We start from the raw sequence: 20,010 nt of genomic DNA, 5'->3' as shown, positions 1-20,010 counted from the left end.
GATGGGAGTTTCATTTTCACTCAGAATGAATGCAATTGATGTAAAATTATTTAATGAAACCTTAGGTAGCTTCGCCCCACAAGATTCGTCACGACGATTATTTTAGAATTCATACGACTTAAGAAGTAGACGCCTTATGTGAATCACCGCAAAGATGACTATATAGTCCGTCTATTTTTTAAAAATAATATCAAACAGATGACAGCGGTGAGTATTATAAGCCGCAAGGTATTAGCTACACCAAGCAGGTATGTGCGCGTGCCAAATGGAAACTTCCCAACATGTCACATCTTGTTATGACCCATAAGTTATTGCCTTGTCCATCCTTTCGTCCGTCAGTATTGAAGGTGATCTCAAGTTTGATTTTTTATCTCTTTCAAAAGTATACTCGCGTTTCTTATAAAAATAAATAAAAAAGATAAATCTATAGGTCTTAAAATAACCAGTGTATAATTATAAATATAAAACCTATTAAACTCGGCAGCAGGATTCGATCACGGGACCCCTGGATTGCTAGACAAGTTCTTGAATACCGCCTGGCGCCCTGGATCACCAAGTCACCGATATGTAGTAGCTTGATGAAAACATTTTTATTTTATTTAAATGCATTATCATGCAAATGTTCATATAAAATGTTTTTCAAGTTTTATGGGCGTACTTTGAACACATTTCTATCATGCTTGATGTAAACCAAGAAGCATTCAAACGGGCTTAACACTGACCAAAATCAAATATGTGGCATTACTTACTCCTCTCATTTTATTGCAAATGGAGTATTAAAACTCAGTGAAGTAACTCGGTGAATATATTGCAAATGGAGTTTTATTAAATAAGGGAACTTAATTCTGTAAAAACGTGCAAATGACATTTAAGGGACCAAGGGAAGAAGCGCAGCTAAATATTTCAAATGGCGCCTTAAAAACTAAGGGAAGTAATTATATTGCAAATGGCGTTTTTGGAACTAAGGAAAGTAACTCTAAAACAAAGGGAATTAACTCTGCTAAAATATTGCAAATGACATAGGAACGAAGGGAAGTAATTCTATTGAAACTGGCATTTAAGTAAGAAAGGATGGCGAGTGCAAAAAAAAGTGCAAATGGCATTATTAGGAACAAAGGGAAGTAATTGTATTGAAAATGGCATTTTAGCAACAAAAAGAAGTAACTCTATTTCAAGTGGCATTTACGAAACAAAGGGAAGTAACTCTGCTAAAATATTCCAAATTGCATTTTAGGAACAATGGGAAGAAACTATTGCAAATGGCATTTAAGGAACAAAGGGAAGTAACTCTGTTAAAATATTGCAAATGGCATTTTAGGAACAAAGGGCAGTTACTCTATGGCAAAGGGCATGTTAGGAACAAAGGGAAGGAACTCTTTTGTCAAAAAGCATTTTAGGAACAAAGGGAAGTAACTGCTAAAATATTGAAAATGGCATTTTAGGAACAAAGGAGAGTACATTTATGGCAAATTTAGGAACAAAGGGAAGTAACTCTGCTAAAATATTGCAAATGAATTTTAGGAACATAGAGAAGAAACTCTATTGACAATGGCATTTTAGGAACAAAGGGAAGAAACTATTGCCAATGGCATTTTATAAACAAAGGGATGAAACTCTATTGCAAAATCGCATTTTAGGAACAAAAGGAAGTAACTCTATCGCAAATGGCATTGAAGGAACAACGGGAAGAAACTATTGCCCATGGCATTTTAGAAACAATGGGAAGAAACTCTATGGCAAATGGCATTTCAGGAACAAAGGGAAGTAACTCAATTGCAGAGGGAAGTTACCCTGCTAAAATATTGGAAAGGGCATTTTAGGAACAAAGGGAAGTAACTCTGCTCAAGTATTGTCAATGGCGTTTAAGAAACAAAGGATAGTAACTCTTCTTAATTAATGCAAATGGCGGTTAAGGAAAAAAGGGAAGTAACTCTATTGCGAATGGCGGCTTAGGAACAGAGGGAAGTAACACTACTAAAATGTCGCAAATGGCGTTTTAAAAACAAAGGGAAGTAACTGATGAAATAATACAAATGGCGTTTTAGAAAGAAAAGGAAGTAACTTTTTTGCAAATGGCGTTTTGAAAACAAATGCCTTTCTCAGAAACTAAGGGAAGAAACTCAGTTAGAATATTGCTAAGTATCTTTGTAAACAAGAGTAAATAGTTGTGTTTTTTGGACGAACTTTTGGGCCGAAATAAGGTCAGGGAATATACTTTTTCCTCCAAGTTTTGCTTAAAATTTCACTTCATGACCTAAAATTAAAAAAAAATAAGTAAAATGTTTTTGTTTTGTTGCTGTCAATTGGTAAAATTCCCCTTAATAGACCCCCCCCCCCCCGCTAAATTCTCCTTCTGCAGTGCCCCGTCCCGTTTTGCCAAATGCAGAAAGACAGCCCTGCACATACAGGTCAACGATTCGGTTATGTAGCATTACTATTAAACTATAATGGGAATTTAATCAAACTCCTAGGAGTTTAAGAACATCATGGGAAATAGTGTCGCACATACAGTTTGTACTCTCATAATAAACGTACTTGGAGATTTATTATTAAAACATTTTCTATCAATGCGATCTTTACAGTCAAAAGCATAAAGCATACCAAATCTATCTTGAGTCAATTTCCTAAATTCAGACATTTCGTGTCCTTATAACATTATTTTTACAACGACACTCGTATTTCAAATAAATACATACACTTGTAAAACAAACATTAATTTTGGGTAATAAACCTTTAACTAGTTACTAAATAATGTATTAACGGATAATTCGAACTGCCGATAACAAAATGGTAACCGTGTATTTAATAGCTGAAAACGCACAAATATTAAATGATTGGTGAGTGCTAAAAGATTTACAGTGATCAGCTATCAACTCATAAGGTAGAAACGCTATGTTTTCTGCAAATTTCTTTCAATTTAAACACGCAACCCTTCATAAGAATCATTGTTTTCGATATTTGTCCATTCTTTTCAGTAATTTCAAACATTTGTTTTAATTATTGTATATCTTATTTGAGAATAAGAGTGCATTTTTGAAGCGTAAACTGGGAAGGATCGGGCCCAGGACCTTATTTGGACCATCTTAAAACCTAGGTTCAGTAGTAACTATACCGTTACTAGGGTCAACGAATTCCTTTGTCGACAACATTTGCGAACAAATCCTGGAAAAAAAACGCGCTTAAGACTCTTTAAATCATATTCAACGCACCTATTCCGTAAATAAACAAGTTACAGTTTGCGATCAAACATTGGCAAAGCTTTTTTATCTGTCAATGGAGCGAGTTGTTTTGTTTTGTCATCATTTTCGCTCGACTGTTCCTGTCCCTTTAGGTTAAAACTTGTCCGAACTTTAACCTCTTTTGCGTATTTGTCAGCTGCCCCGCTTCGCAGATGAGACAGTTCAGCTCGCAGGGTACCAGATTCTAGTAGATCTTTTCCGTTTGTGGACGGAATGAATTCTGGGAAGGGTAAAACCGGAAGTTCTAGTAATTTCCGTTTCCCGTCAAGTGTTTGAGCGATAACGGTCCAATCTTTGATGATGTCAAACACCTTCATGACGCCAGTAAATCCACATGGTTTTGATGGCGGCTCTCCTATTAACAACTTCAGAACTAGTGGTCTAGTAAATACTCCCATCGCTACCAGCTGTTTCAATGTGTACGCGCAGGAGTTTTTGTCCGCTTTGACGCTTTTACTCATTGGTTTCTTATGCTCTACAACATAAAACTCTCCTTGAACGTCAAACGGAACAAGAACGTCCAAACCGTCACTTGTGACGCAGACTACACACCTCAACAACTTCCGTTTTACAGCGTTCTTTTCGCCAGTATATTTCACATAGTCCTCAAAAACGCTATGAAGCGTGAAAACTCCGGGCGGAAACTCGAGTTTCTCGTACATTATGTCCTTCCGGTTCAGTGGGTCGAGGAGCGAGAATCCGGGGATTCGGCGGGTGGACAGAAAGGAGGCGGGCATGACGCGCGCCAGGGTGGCCATGTTGAGAATAGGGACTGTGTCCTCCTCCAGAATACGGAACCAACCTGAAAGGTCAAGAATGAAATAGTTCATTTAGTTGACCCTATTCAATGATAAATATTTAGCAGCCATTGCAATAAACCAGTTATATATTAAAAAAGTGGTACTGCCCTATATCAAAACCGACTGCATAACGCAAATGTGTATAAAGAATGACTAAAGACTGGCTCACGTTTACCGTGTTGCAGAGAGTTATCATAGTTTCGTCTATGTATTAACTCCAATACCGGAACAGAAACGCGTAGGCGGAGCTTAACCGTGCTATAACAAATTTGCGGATAATTCACAAACGCACTTTAGTTATTGAATGTTGTCATCGACAACATGGTACTAAAAAGTTACTCCAACCATTAATATCGTGACTGATTTTATACCATGAACTAAAGCGCTAGTGTATAACTTCAATCACTAGAGATGTGTGTGCAGTTAATATCATCATCATCATCATCATCATCATCATCATCATCATCATCATCATCATCATCATCATCATCATCATCATCTATCGTCTTCGTCACATTAAGCCTGACGAATCAAAAAGTAAATTAAAACACGTAATGAAATGTTTTAAATGACAACGAAATAAACCTGGGTAGTCGACCGGAAGTACAATCACTGAGCCGCCCTCTTTGTACTGGACGCCATCACGTGACGTCTTTACTGCAACGAGACTAGAGACGTTGCGGGCCACCACCTTGAAACCTTTGGACTCTTGAAACAGCAGCATCGGCTGTTTTAACATGGCGCTGGCGTCCTTCCGGAGACCACCACCGCCGCCGCCGGCTGCGACAGACTTCTCGTCTGCGTTCATTTTGACCACGGCCGGAAGTTGTATCTCCTTTAGAAGGTCGATGAGGTTGAGTGAACGATCTGACCAGATTAAGTTTGTTTCAGGTTTTGGAATGTTAACGGGATGAAAGTTATTCGCCGCCATTTTTTTAGGGTAATGAAAAATGTACCCTTTTAACACTCACTACAATCCAACATTTTATTTAGTAACATGCAACGCGTAATGACATATAAGTCTCATGTTCAGATCTTGTCTAAAGTTTAAAAAGTGAATTCATTTCAGGAAGCACTTCAATAAATCCGTCCGCATTTGTCTTAGTAAATCTGCTTATTCTGTGTTTTATTAGAAAGTTGATATCAAATTATTTGAAAAAAAAAATCATGTCATAACCTAGAGTACAGTATCACTTAGACTTTCCAAAGCTACCGACACAATATTGAAGATTAAATGGTATTCATAAACATACATTTAAGAAATCGTAAGTCCATAGATGCGCAAATCGATATCTAACCATTCAATCAATTGCTCATTCACAGTAATCGAAGTCTCCTGTCATTTATTGATATTTGCAATATCATTTGCTTACAGCTCTTATTTGCTAAATCCAAAACCTTATATTCAATTTCATTTCACTTTAACATCAATGTATGTTTTGAAATGGAATGGTTAAATGCATGACTGGCTTTTAAAAGCGTTCCCACACAAAGTACATCAACGAATAGAATATGAATAGTTTACGTGATTCAATTAATCATCAACCACAATAAAATTAAAAGCTTTATTTTCAGGCAATTTACTGCATGCGTCTTAATTTGAGTATATTGACAGCACAGACTTAAACTTATGTTAAATCATAGTTCACATCAGCTATTAGAGTAAGTATGTACTCGAGTCGTTTACAAGTTAACACGTCCTTTTTCTACTCCATCCAAGTACATGTAAACGCACTGTCATATAATATTTTTTTCTTTTAAAACTCCGAATACATGCACAAACTAGCGTTATTCAAAACACCAACGAACAAATTAGCAGTTAATTTGAATACAAGCAAAGACCATATTATTCACTTCAACTTGTATTAAACTTTCTATCGTCTGTTTAAAGATGACTCGATAAACCTGACACCGCTTTAAGCCACCATCAGTAACCCAAGATGATCGATAGTGACTCAAACTGCTTTTCATAGTTCATCTTAAGGTATCCGGCCCACACATGCGCTGATAATCTGATAATGCCAGTAACTTTAATGCTAAATATTGATTTTGCATTTGTTTGGTATTGATGTTTTTTTTGTTGTTGTTAGTGTTGTTGTTGTTGATGCTTTTTGTTTGTTAAAGTTGTTTTCTTTTTATATTATATAACTTAAATACATTACTATTCTATAAAAATCCATATGCATAACATATAATATCCATGCATGCTTTTTCTTCTTTTTTTTGTGTTTATAACGGTGAGCTTTAAATGCTTAAAGCTGCTCTATCGCATATAGACAGTTTTGACATTGTTTTTAGTTTTTGTCTCAGAACCAGCTCATTTTGGTATCATTGCCTCAATTTCAGTGATATAAGATGACTCACAATAGAACATATCTCAATTGTTTCAAAAAAATGCCGAAAAACTCATTTTTCTTGAACCGTTAGTAACGCTTTTAACCATTAAATATCAATTTTCGAACGTAAATATGTAAAACTGCGATCTGATATTTTGTCAGCAGTCTTGTATCACTGGTTTTTCGACATTTACGCAAACATTGGCTTATTACAAAACAATAAGTAAAAAAGTTGTGAAAAAGGTAAATCTGTGAAAGTGCAGCTTTAACTTAAATATATATTATATTATGTTCTGTTCTGTAAAAGTTGATGCGGTGACCCCATACAATATTTGGATCGTTTGAAAGGTATCTACTTGCTGATAACGTTATAGAAACTAACAAATATAAATTATACATACATTGTTTCAGTTTGCATATATTTTTTCTTTATACGGGCGAACCCCGTTGGCTCGAACTCGCTTGGCTCGATATCCTCGATGGCTCTGGATATTAATGACCGATATCTTTCTACTAAATTAAATCATTCCCGCTTGGCTCGAACTTCCTGAGGCTCGAGGTGTTTTCGCCGGTCCCTGGGAGTTCGAGCCAACATAAAAATGTCAAAACTGTCAATCTGTGAGAGTGCAGCTTTTAAAAGAATATTTATGCCATAAGGCAAGGTATTGAAATAGGTTGCAGTATCCGACTTTGGTGGAAGTATCGGCCAGGAAGAAGGCTAACATTTTTGTCTTTGTTTCCACTAATATATCTTCAAAAACTATTGGATAGGTAGACAGGCATAACTTTATTTTCTTCCATTTTTAACTGCGATTCTGTACCAAAGCGACTTATATCAGGGTTTATTATATACCCATCATAAATCCACACGCAATACAACCTCCCGGATCAAAACGCAGTACTAATAACCCTATTATATTACTATTATAGAATTTTTTACTTACACAATAATCAAAATAATGTAGAGTCGGGACGAAAAATTAGGGCGGTCGGGTTAGTGGAAACAAACAATTTTTTTTTCTCCTTATTATATTATATATCAATATATCAATACTATATAATGAAAACTACAGAAAGAAAACTTCTTGTCACCATCAGTAACCGGTACTGCCATCCGTAGTCTCGAATAAAAAAAATCCTTCTCAATTTGCCAAACAGAATATGAGCAAAAGAAACCTATTAGAAAGGCGGGATGCCCAATCCAGCATAAAACATTTCAGTAGTACGTCTGGAGATAGATAAATACTCAATACCGTCTATAAAAGCGTGCGTAAAACACAAATCCAGTTTATTACTCAAAAGACAAACCTCTTGGACATAATGAAGGCATTGTCAATAATCAATACCTGAGATAAATGACGTAAGAGAACACTGAAATAAAATTAACAATAACATAATCGACAGCAATCGGGACATCTCGGCCATTTTCCATCGAAAACAGCCCCGGATGTATGCCGGTACATCAGTAAAAGTAGTGCGTGAAAATATAAATAAGAATATTCGCTAATTGCAGTGTTTTAACGTGTAATGTGTATTACTAAAGTTAAAATGATTGCCATTGAAGTGTATTATTGCATACATAATTTAGATTCCCAAGACTAAACTTCTTAGGTTTAACTGCTATTTTAAAATAGCGATCTACATGCGGTGTAGTTAAATGTTAATATTTCCGTCATTGTAAGCCGTCCATATACGTACGAGGTTGTTTTCTATGCAAAATGGCCGAGGTGTTCCATATTAATCGACAGTTTGTTTACTTCGGTATCACTCTACTCATACTGCGCACACCATTTAAAACACTGATCAGAATATACCATATTTATTAAATCCGAAACAGTTTCCTTTATTTTATAAATTACTGTAAAACCTTTTCCAATAGTTGCTCTTAAATGCATAAAAACCACTAAAAGATACAAAAAATGCCAGACTAACTATACAACAAATCCCTAAACGTGCATTTTGGCTTCCTAGATGGATATTTATAGAAGTTATAGAGCAAGTTGTGTAAAATATTTATGACTTAGAAGAGCGAGCATTTCTTAGTCATGTAGATTTTACACAATATATTCTAACTTACTTCAAGAGTCTAGTCCCTTTAAGGCCGATAGGCGATTTCAGTGGCTAAAAATGGGTGTTATGATGTTATAATAGATACAAATAATTTATCACCAACGCACTATTCAAACTCAAACATCTGTATAAATTCCGAGTTATCTGACGTAACTACAAGCTTGCTCCTGTCTGCATTGTAACAGATGGCTTGTGGCGCCTTCAGACCATCCATTTCTGATAGCAAAAGTTCAACGGCACTGCCATCCTTTGCCACTGTATACACTTGATCTACGTCCCTGCAACAGATGACAGCGTTTCCATGACCGTCTGACGTCACACCGCGCGTGTGAAGGTTCTTCAGGAAGTTGTACTCACGCACCACTATGTCGCTCCGACGCGCGTCCCGGTATTCGTCAATAACCGACATTTCACCGGTCTCCTGGCCTTCAGTGAAAGACGTTGCTACAAGAATAACAAGCTCGCTTCCATCAACGCTCGGAGAAATTTCATTGTAGAAGGTTCGCTTGGACTCTACTTGAAAGATGACGGTTGAGTCAAGGTCCACTGCTCGAATGTACGAATTGTCCTTTACCGAAATGTTGACAACAAATATTCCATCATGATGATTCACTCCCCAGCATGATCCATTTCCAGTCTTTATTGTCTTCATAACAGATGGTTCAGGTTTGACTTCAACGATGTTTATAACTCCCTTCAATAGACTAGTCACGGCAAGAGCATTTTCACTAATGCTGGTCAAGTCATAGACCCCTTCTGGTAGAACTAACTGAGACATTAACTTGAATTGGGAATCAAATACCTTGACCTTTGCATTACTGCGGTCTGAAAGTGCCAAATCTCCCGACGGCATGAAAGAACATCCAGTTATGTTTGGCATATATTTGTCTTCCTTCAACCTTATGTTGTACTTCACTTCGCCTTTCTTTTCAATCTTTATTTCATACAACTGATCTGCCAACTGCTGAGTCTTTTCAATATCATCATTAACCCCGAGTCTGAATCTGCTAGTTGTGAACTGCCTTGTTTCTTTCATTTTCTTCAACTTTTCTGTTTTAATTTCTGCTTGCTTGATCTTGACAAACTTGTAAATACTATCATTCATTGAGTTTTTCAGAATTTCTTTTAGAAAATACAACTCAGCTCTGAGTTCTTCGCAAGCTTTTCTGGTCTGTTTTCTTTTCCTATCAATCTCTGACTTACACCGCTCATAAACAGCTTCCAGACGCTTTATTGCTCGAACTTCCATCTGATTGATCCAGAGTAACAATTCCCGTTTCTTTTCTTTCAGATCATGTAGAAAATATTCTCGAGATTTCTTTAGCTCCTTCAGGTCACCTTGTAATCTTTTATCATGCTCTTTAAAGTTTCTTATTTGTGCATCTATAGTCTTGAAAGGTGTTTTGTTGTTTTCACCATCATCAACTACTTCAGGAATGAATTTTATTTTCATGGTGCAAAAACCATGGTCTCTTATCTTACAGACATCACAGCATAGCTGCTTGTGGTGTTCACAAAAATGTTTGATATATTCATCATTGTGGATTGGACACATCTCTGTGAAATTATATGTTGGTTCTAAATCCTCTTTATCACTTTTCTCTTCAAGATATATATCCTCGACACTGTGAACCCTTTTATCATCTAAAACATTACTAGCAAACTCTTTTAAGAAGTTTAATCTTTCTTTTTCATACTGATCCACTTCATCCTCAACCTGTGCTGCGTTCAAAGTCAAAATACCTCCACGTACACCATTTTTGAACTTTCCATTTACATGTACATCGTTAACCACGTGATCTCGGTTGACCACGTGGTGCTGTTTCATTACCACGAGTCTCCTGTGAGTACGTTGGCACGTCGCGCAGATAAAGGTGCCACATGTTTTGCAGAAAACAACAGCATCCCGTGTCCATGTTGCGTTTAGACCATTTGTGGCACTGCCCTCAGAAACGTTTGGGTGAGAATCGGAGCACCATCCACATTCCGCAGTCTGTATGTTGAATGACACTTTCTTTTTCTCCATGTTACAAGTTCGTTTATACGTATAGTAGAAGAATAATAATTAATAAACAAATCAAAATAAACGAAATTATTAAATATAAAAAGCCATTTTATGATATTTTGTAAATTCCGTTTTCTTTGTTTAACTTGAACACATCACAAAATGGCACAATGTCAGGGTAAGAGACCAACTTTTTAGAGGTCTGTCAACTCCTGTATATTGTAATGGTGAAATTGATTATTAATTACAACTCAAGCCCGTTTAAAGCATTACAAACCATTATACAGGATTAAATTACTTGTTCCATTATACGTACATGTAAAGCTAGTATTGTTTAAGTACATGTGTATCTGAAATGGTAAAATACTAATTATCGAATGTCTTTAATGATCGATAAATCAGATCAAAATAGTTGAGTCGTAGAATGTATATATCCGAATATACATGAACGTTATAGGAAGGCACCCTGATCATCCTAATATGTTGCTATATTCATAGACTATTTCTTTAGCTGACACAATATTAATTTAACAGAAGTGGTTGGAAATTTGTTTAAATGAAATAACAGATAAATATGAACACGAACAGGTGTTCTTATAACACAAATAAGTTTTCAATATATATATTTACAAAAAAACATTCCATGAAATAAATTCCTTTACAAATGTAAAATAAATGAAACAAGTTCTTGCGATTATATTGAAACACTGGAACTGGGAGTGCCCGAGAGTACAAACAGACACTATGGATTAGAATACAACCTACATGTTCAGCCAATAAAATTGCAGAAAGGCAATCCTTAATACTTATGAATCAGTGAGTGTATACCACGTGATAAATCACCACGTGATAAATCACGTCATATAAGCTGCGTCAAAAGGCAACATTTTGCTTAAAATGAAGACTTAAATCAAAGATAATTTTTCTTTTACTACACCATTTTAAATGAAACAAGGGGCAGTCTATGCCGCTTAAAGAGCCCCGCCTTCGTTTCATTACCGGAGTTTGATAACGTTTATTAGTTTCACCAAACACTTCGACAAACCTGTTTCCAAAATAATCTTTTGACAGTGCTCCATCATACGGCCGTATTGTGAAAAAGTTTGTCAAAGTGTTTTAAGAAACTACACTCCCAGTCAAACTCTGGTAAAAGACCGAATGCGGAGCTCCGTTAGCGGCGTAAACTGCGCTATGTTTCATTTAAAATGGTGAAGAAATAGGAAGGTTTTCTTTGTTTAAAGTCTTTATTCGAAGCAAAACATTGCCTTCCAACGTAGCATTTATGACGAAATTATCACGTGGTATACACACACTGTGAATGGCTCCTTAAATGGCGGTCGTTTAAAGTCCGCCTTCTGTCAATCATCCGATATGCACACCCTGGGTCAGTTTATGCAGTGCCAAATGTGTCAGCCAATGAGGTAGTATTCTAAGACAGTTACATCACGTGGGTTGCGGATGACGTAACTGTATTGGACCATGTTATCAACGACAACGTTCAATAAATAGCATGCTGTATTAACAATACACAACAAACTTAGTTCATAATAAATGAATAAATTTCACATACAACTTAAATGATAAATGAATAATTTTATATATGTATATTAAATATATATTGAAAAAACGTCCAGGTGTCATGTAAATTACATTCTTTTATATATTTTCAATTACAGTAATAACGTGGATGTAGTATTCAAACTATACATAATGGGTGTCAATAAATACATTGTACGGAATCATTTTTAACCATTTGGTTGCAATCGAAATGGAATGCTTAACCAAATCGTATATTATTAGTAGTAATTTATTACATAAAATACGAGATCGATGGAAGTGGGAGTAAATGTGTAGACGATCACAAAGTAAACACCCTCAAAATGGTCCAATACTAATTCATTTTAAGTGTATAAGATAATATGTTTGTTTCCGGTTTCTTGCCCCAACCCCCCCCCACCCCCCACCCCCCCAAAAAAAGAGGGGGAGGTAGGTCGGAAAATCTTTTCTTGTATAAGGCAATTTGTTGGCTGCGATTTTTCTGTTACCCAAAGCTATAAATTATATACTTAAGAAAATCTATACAATCAGTATTAGCATCACTGGTATTGTTAAAAGCCAAAAACACATTTTTAAAAAGGAACAAAGAAAACAAACAAATTATTAAAACTATTTCTCAAGGCATTACAAGGTTTAAGGGTCTGGACCACAAAAAGGGAAGGTCGGGTAACCGAAAATAAACATTATTTGTTTATAAGCCTTGTGACACATATATCAAAATTTGTCTTTAAATCTCTTGCACAAGTTTCAAAATCTTTGAACTAATGTTCAGATAGCTGCTATGAAATAACCGGTGTTTGAAGAATACATTGTAAGGGATTATCGATGTGTTTATACCGCGTGATATATTACGTCATCAATTCTACTGCTTACAGAAGTGTTTTGCCTTGGATAACAACTAAGGCTAACAACTAAAAAAGGTAACTTTCTGATTTCTTCACACTTTTCTTCTCCATTTGAGTTTGATTGGCTGTCTTTTTTCTTCAAACACTCATATTTTGACAATGCTCCGGCAGACGACGTTTTCATTTTTCTTTAATTTGTTATCGTTTTGTGTTCATGTGTAGTATATTTGGCATATGAATGACGTCAGTGTTGTTTCCGAACATAATGCCGATAACTTGTTTAAAATATTTATTTGGACAGGTTTTTTTTAAAGCAAGTCTTAATACTTCATTCATTACTAGTTTATTATGTTTAGGCGATATGTTCATAATATCATTTGTATCTAACTCATTCTCCGATAAGGATTATTTGTTAACTTATATGTAATCTTCAGCGTTTTCCGTCTTCATTCAGTACATCCGTATAATTGATAACCGAGTCCTTGTGTGACATGTCCACCACTTTGTATGCGGTCGCTGCGGTAGTGTAACGGTCTGAAAATGATACACGTTTTTTTGTGAACGAACATGACTTTTCTCATAAAATATGTAAGAAAATAACTTTAAAGAAATAAAAGCAAAATGTTACCCAAAGAAAGGATGGCCTTCTTCATTTGGATTAATTTCTGTGATTTATTTGTATTAGAACACTTAAAACACATATAACAAAGTAATACTTATTTATTGGCGTCGTTTCAAAACTAATAACAAGTCACAAATATCATACGATAAATTTAAACTACCAGTCACCCTCCTAGAGTGAACCTTCAGGTGTGAAATTGTGAAAAAGTTAAAACCACATAAGTAACAGGTGCATTCTTTTTCGTCTACTGTCAACCAGCTTACATACCTTTATAATATTTATTTAATATTTAATAATATTTTATTGCATAGTTATAAACATTATTACAATTGTCAAAATATTTACATACATGTTTATAGAAAAGTTTGAAATAAATGTTATCAAAGTTGTATGCAAAAGGGTCGGGCCACAAGTTATCAACAACATTAGTTACGGCCCTCCCCTTATAGTTTCGTTAGAGTTAACAAGATGATTGGTATGAAAAGTAGTATATGCTAAAAAGAGCATAATGCATAATATGCTAAAAGTATATAATGTATTTAATTTGTGAATTTGCGTGTATAAGTAATATTCGTTATATTATTAGAAAAAGGAGAAGAAAAACAACATTGTATCAAACAAGAAAATGAAGAATTGATATAGAAGAAGAAAAAGAAACTGACGAGAGAAAAAAAAAGGACAGAGAAAAAACATATAAAGGAGACAAAAGCACACACCCCAACCACAACCCTCACATAGCGTTACATCAAATGTTACAGCGCTTATGCTTCCACATGGCTATTTACTATTTCGTATACTCGCTTAGGTAGTTTGCTGGTGAAATCTTCCTGTATGTTTAATATAGGCTTGGACTTGTTGAAAGAGTTTACTATTATCGTCATCAGTTAAACTGTCTATACCATTCAGGAGTTTATCAGGACTTAAAGGGTGATAGGGTCTAGTTTTTGTAAATAAAGTTAATCTCGCATTTTCATATAAAGGACATCTGAAGAAATAATGTTCAGCATCTTCATAACTATTGCCACATTCGCAAAATGGATCGTCACGTAGAAAGTTGTTAAAAAGATCTGCATGAAGATTGCTACATTTGTTTCTTATTCGAGTGTGTTGAATTTGCATTAATCTCTCACCATGATAGTAGTAGTTTGGGACTGTTGGGGGTTTGTACATCTTTTTAAGCTGATATTTAAAAGCTGCTAGTGTGTCAGACATTTTTATTTCTGGGTTAAGATCATTCCATAATTTCGCTGAGGATGGTATCGTGGAATTAGAATACATTTCAGTTCTTCTTGCCAGTGTTTCAAGGTTATCATTATTTCTAAGATTATATGGGGTATTATTTCTAACAAGTTGAGGCATATCGTCAATTAAATAATGTGGCAAGTAACCTCCCTTATATTTATACATCAATATTAGTTTTTGCATTTTTCTTCGATCAGCTAAAGATACCCAACCTATTTCATTTAATAAATTGTTAATAGAGACGGAACGAGTAAGTCCAGTGACTAGTCTTGCCGCCTCATACTGAATTCTTTCTAACATGTCTTTCTCATATTTAGTGCAATTGTCCCAGACTATTGACCCATATTCTAGAATTGGACGAAGGTATGAAATATATATTTGGTTAATAGTGTTCCGCTTCAGTTTATATTTAAGTAGTCTCATAGAGCCCAATACTTTGCCTGCAGAATTAATTATAGAGTTAATATGTTCATGCCATTTTCCATTCTCACTAAGTGTTACTCCGAGATGTTTATGGTGTTCAACAAAGTTGAGTTGGCTGTTATTGAAAATAAGAGTTGGACGGTTATCATTGGTTCTTGAGAAGAACATAACTTGCGTTTTAGCAGAGTTAAAAGTTATGAGCCATTGCTCTGCCCAACGATGTATTTTATCAAGATCATGATTCAATGTACGTTCAATGTAATTAACATCAGTTGAAGTAACAGCTAGCGAGCTATCATCGGCGAAAAGGCGTGTTATACTTAATAACGGATCAGCTATATCGTTAATATATATAAGGAACAATAAAGGGCCTAACACGGACCCTTGAGGGACTCCAGCATTTATTGACATTTTTTGAGAGAATGATGATTTTACAAAAACCCTTTGAGATCTACCTTGAAGGTAACTTGAAAGCCAATTTAAAACATCACCATTGATACCGTATTTTCTTAATTTAAATAATAAACCTTTATGCCATACTCTATCAAATGCTTTACTAATATCACAGAATACAATACATGTTGACTTTTTATCGTCAAACGATTTACAAATTTGATTATACATATCTACGAGCTGGTATATTGTCGAATGTCCTGGTAAAAAGCCTGATTGGTTTTTGAATATGAGATTATTTTGTATAAGATAATTATGGATATGTTTGTGTATTACTCTTTCCATAACCTTGCCAACACAACTAATTAGGGAAATTGGTCTATAATTTGAGGGCAAATACTTTTCACCTTTTTTGAATAATGGCAATACATGAGCTAACTTCCAATCGCTAGGAAAAGTGGTCTCTACTAACGATTTGTTGAATAATATTGTGAGTGGTTTGCAAATTGTATTTTTTTGTTTCTTTTAACATACGGTGAGATATTTGATCAGGTCCTGTTGCTTTATTTATATCCAGAATACCAAGAATGTCTGTGACTTCTTGTTCATTAATAATAATATTGGTAAAAGAGGAATTGGTTTTAGAGGCAAATGGAGGAAGAGAAGAAGTTGAATCATCAACAGTAGATATTGACGAAAAGTAATTATTAAGAGTAGTTGCTTTATCGGTGTCAGTAAATGAAAATGACTGGTCATTGTTTTGCAGTGGTGGTATATTCTGGTCACAGTTTGTATTGCTTTTAGTTAAGAGCTTTACGGTCTTCCAATATTGTTTTTGATTGTTGTTTTTGAAATCATTTAAAGACTCCTCAATGTTGTTATAAAAAATTGTTTTAGCGTACTTTTTCATGTTATTAACTTTGTTTCTAAAAGTTTTGTATTTATTCCAATCTAATGTTTTACCACTTACGGTTGCTACCTTCTTTAACCTGTCGCGTTGTCTTGAAAACTTTCGAATCTCGTTTGTGTACCATGGTTTGTCGTCGGATCGTATAGTAACTAAATAATTTGGAATACATTGTTTGACTAAGTTTATGAATATTTCTGTAAATTTACGTGTTGCTGTATTTATATCAAGCGGGTGTAAAGAAGACCAATCATAATTATTAATAAGGTCATTTAGTTTAGTAAAATCTGCGCGTTTATAGTTCCAGACTCGCCTTTGGTAAGTATTATTTTCCGGAAAAATAAAAACAATGTATGCAAAAGTACCTAGATGATCACTGATCGAGTTATTTGAATCAAGTATGCCAGCGTGATGCAGTTTTATGTTATTGCTTATCGCGATTGGGTCCAAAAGTGTTGCAGAGGTATTTGTCACTCGCGTAGGAGCATTAATTATATTTGTCAAATTATTTAAAAGAAGAATATCCTTAAATTTATGATTTGAAGTATTGAGTTGATCTTCATTTATGTCACCTACGATGATGATTTGGTTCGAAATTTCGTAAGCCTTCTCAATGCCTAAATGTAATCTTTCCCACATTTCAACAGATGTATTGGGTTGGCGGTATACATTACAAATTATATAACTACTTGATCTGTCATAAACTTGCACCCAAATAGATTCTGGTATAATATTTTCAATATCAAATAATCGTTTCGGTCTGTAGACCGATGACGTATAGATGAGAAGACCGCCAGAGTACGATGAACAGTCTTTTCGAAAAACAGTATCAAATCCTTCGAGAGCAATATCTTCGTTTAGAATTTCGTGTGATAAATGCGTTTCCGTAAAGCAAAGTATGTTAAAATCTGACAGATTGTCCCTGACATAATCGATTTTATTACGTATACTACGGATATTTTGATGAAAAAGTGAGAAGCTGAAATTGTTTGTGTCTCCTGGACCGGGGTTTTGTTCAATATCACCAGATATAATAAGCAGCCTGTATAATGCAGTTGAAACAGACAAAACCAAAACGCAAAGAGGGTCGTTTAAATACATCATATCCGCAAAATCGTTATCAAAACGAGTTACTATTGACAACGTGCCAAACAAAGCAAATATGCCTGAAAAGGACGCGGGAATATTAACGGCCTGTATATGCAGCCAGGTGCTCAGGAGTTGTTTTATGAATAATATATAAAATATAAGTTTCAGAACAAGGCTACCCAGCGAATGTACTCGTATACTTGAAGTCGTTGGAAAGCGCTGTGTTTTACAATAAAAATGTCCGATCGCAGATCTATATGCTTGAAGATCAATCACCTATGCGGATACAATACAACATACACACAAACATGTACAACCTGCGATCGGAGCAAAAGAGAAACAAATATAAGCATATTAAGGGTTTCCTGGGGTGTGGCTAAGTAATGAGACAAAAAGGGAAAGAGAAATAAGTAAAACATATGTTGAAGAACTGTAAAAAAAATCAACTACGTTCAGATGGGACAAGTAGTTATACATTTACGGTAATAAAAACTTTAAATAATTATTCAGCAATGCGTTAAAATAAGTATACACTCATGTAATGTTGATAAGACGATGACTATCGATGGTCGTTTAACAATAGGATTAGGACAAAATATAAAACTGTGTTAGGCCATACATATTAACAATGTAATTTAGATATGTGTCATAATCAATATTTAATAGATGGTAGCCGCAACTAGCAGATACAATCATATATATAAACTTAAACATGCAGATATTATTTCCCAATACGTACACTAATTTTATTTTAATTTAAGAAAAAAAACTTATTTTATTTCAATATGTCTAGTATCATCAGGGATCACTAGGACCCTTTAACAACCTAATAAAACGTGTAATGGCCTTAATCGACTGTCAATATCATAATGACCATTATCTCGTGTTTCTCATGTTGGTATTTGTCAAGTATTATTTCATTTACACAAAAGTTTGACCATTTGGATATACACGTTTTGTTACATTATCGGAATAACTTTAAACATACATTTCAATAGTTTTCAAAAATAATTATTAGGAATACTTAGTTGCTATAGAGAGTCAAATGAAATGTCAAAAACAGAAGTGTAACACATACGAACATATGTATGTGCATAATTGAAGAACAGTCATAATACATGGATAATAACTATCGTAACCGTGGACATGTACAAACACATCTAGAGATAATGCTAATGTGGACATAAGTGAACTATATACAACGAGGACTTATTCAATGAAGTAAATGTATGTACATGTTCATGAGAGTGTATGCTATTTTAGTTTTTATTTGTAAAAAAACGAACATTGATAAATTTGAGACAAATTCAAGACAGTTGTGCAAAATTTGACATCTTAATTAAAGTAGATTAGTAGTTTAAGTGTACTACAGTGTAGTTACTGGATATATTTACTAACGATATTCAGTAATGCTTTGCAACAATTAAAACAAAAACAAAAAAGCAGGATATAACATCGGATTTGACTATGGTAAGTTATCTTTCGTATTAGTAAGTAAATAGTTGGCATTTTAATTCGGTTATACATTAACTATATATTAACAGTTTTAGCAGCACTAGACTCCCAGACTCACAAAACACAGTAACACTGGTTACACCAGTTACACTTGTTGCTCGCCGGATATCTGCAGAATGTCATCAAGGTGCTTGATCTGACGACCTTTGTCTTCACCATGGAGCTGAGCGAACACACGGCAGCCTGAAACCCAAGTCTTTGTCACTTTGTTCGCTCTTTTCAGCTGTCTGCAACGGAAGCCCAGGTATTCTCGGTATGGGGTTAGATTTTCCTGGACAAATAACCCATCGGCCAGTCTCTTTCTGTTCCAGTACATCCGGTCCCTAGCTTTTGAATTGGTAAACTTAATGATTACTTTTCTGTGACCCATGTCAACATATCGACCCTTTCTATGACATTTGTCAATGTCAGCACTTGTGAGTTCAATGCCAGCTCTCTGTGCTTCATTTAATATCTTCTTTTCTAGGATCTCGGCACTTTCATCTGGTTTGTCTCCAGGGACATTAGCAATGTCCAGGCACATCCGTCTGCCATACTGGTTTAATTCGTCCTGCTCCAGCTTGGCTTCTTTAAGTTCTTCTCTGAGTTTTGAATTTTCTGATTCAAGGGAGGTGACCTTACTTTGGAGATTTGCTGTTTCTTTCTCAATAGAGTTTCTGATTTCAGCCTTGATTTCATTCAAAATACTTGATTTCAGAGCCTCTTTAATACCTTTATAATAGTTTCTGTGAAGCTCTCAACAATGGTCTTCAAATACGAGTTGCCTTTTTTGGATATAAGTAAAGCATTTGAAATAGTTTGGCATCGTGGTCTACTTAATAAACTCGAAAGAGCAGGTCTGTGTGGTTGTTTACTGTTTTGGTATCCAACTCCTTAGAAATTAGGCTCAATTTTGATTCATCTTTTGATTCTTCTTTACATTATTGATATAGCAAACGAGATAGATTAAAATATCGACTTATTTGCT

At 35.0% G+C, this 20,010-nt stretch overlaps 2 protein-coding genes across 2 annotated transcripts; both read right to left on the bottom strand.

The window, feature by feature from the left end:
- Nucleotides 1–2,526: 2,526 nt before the first annotated feature.
- LOC128213139 (uncharacterized) lies at nucleotides 2,527–5,958 on the bottom strand. The gene is made up of 2 exons (XM_052918672.1): nucleotides 4,625–5,958; nucleotides 2,527–4,041 (listed from the first exon to the last, which is right to left on the bottom strand). The coding sequence occupies exons 1-2, from the start codon at nucleotides 4,968–4,970 to the stop codon at nucleotides 3,230–3,232; spliced, it is 1,158 nt and encodes a 385-aa protein (XP_052774632.1). The 5' UTR covers nucleotides 4,971–5,958; the 3' UTR covers nucleotides 2,527–3,229.
- Nucleotides 5,959–8,551: 2,593 nt separating this feature from the next.
- LOC128215355 (uncharacterized) lies at nucleotides 8,552–10,471 on the bottom strand. The gene has a single exon (XM_052922045.1). The coding sequence runs from the start codon at nucleotides 10,469–10,471 to the stop codon at nucleotides 8,552–8,554; it is 1,920 nt and encodes a 639-aa protein (XP_052778005.1).
- Between the last annotated feature and the right edge of the window lie 9,539 nt (nucleotides 10,472–20,010).

Source organism: Mya arenaria, chromosome 13 (genome assembly GCF_026914265.1).
Source record: "Mya arenaria isolate MELC-2E11 chromosome 13, ASM2691426v1".
NCBI classification, from domain to species: Eukaryota; Metazoa; Mollusca; class Bivalvia; order Myida; family Myidae; genus Mya; species Mya arenaria.
This window is presented reverse-complemented; position numbering and strand designations above follow the sequence as displayed.

Excerpts from the sequence above, each read along its gene's own strand:
- LOC128213139 (XM_052918672.1), bottom strand. The coding sequence starts at position 4,970 with ATGGCGGCGAATAACTTTCATCCCGTTAACATTCCAAAACCTGAAACA. Across the intron at positions 4,042-4,624 it reads ACTTCCGGTCGACTACCCAG|GTTGGTTCCGTATTCTGGAG; the intron begins GTTTATTTCGTT and ends TTGACCTTTCAG.
- LOC128215355 (XM_052922045.1), bottom strand. The coding sequence starts at position 10,471 with ATGGAGAAAAAGAAAGTGTCATTCAACATACAGACTGCGGAATGTGGA.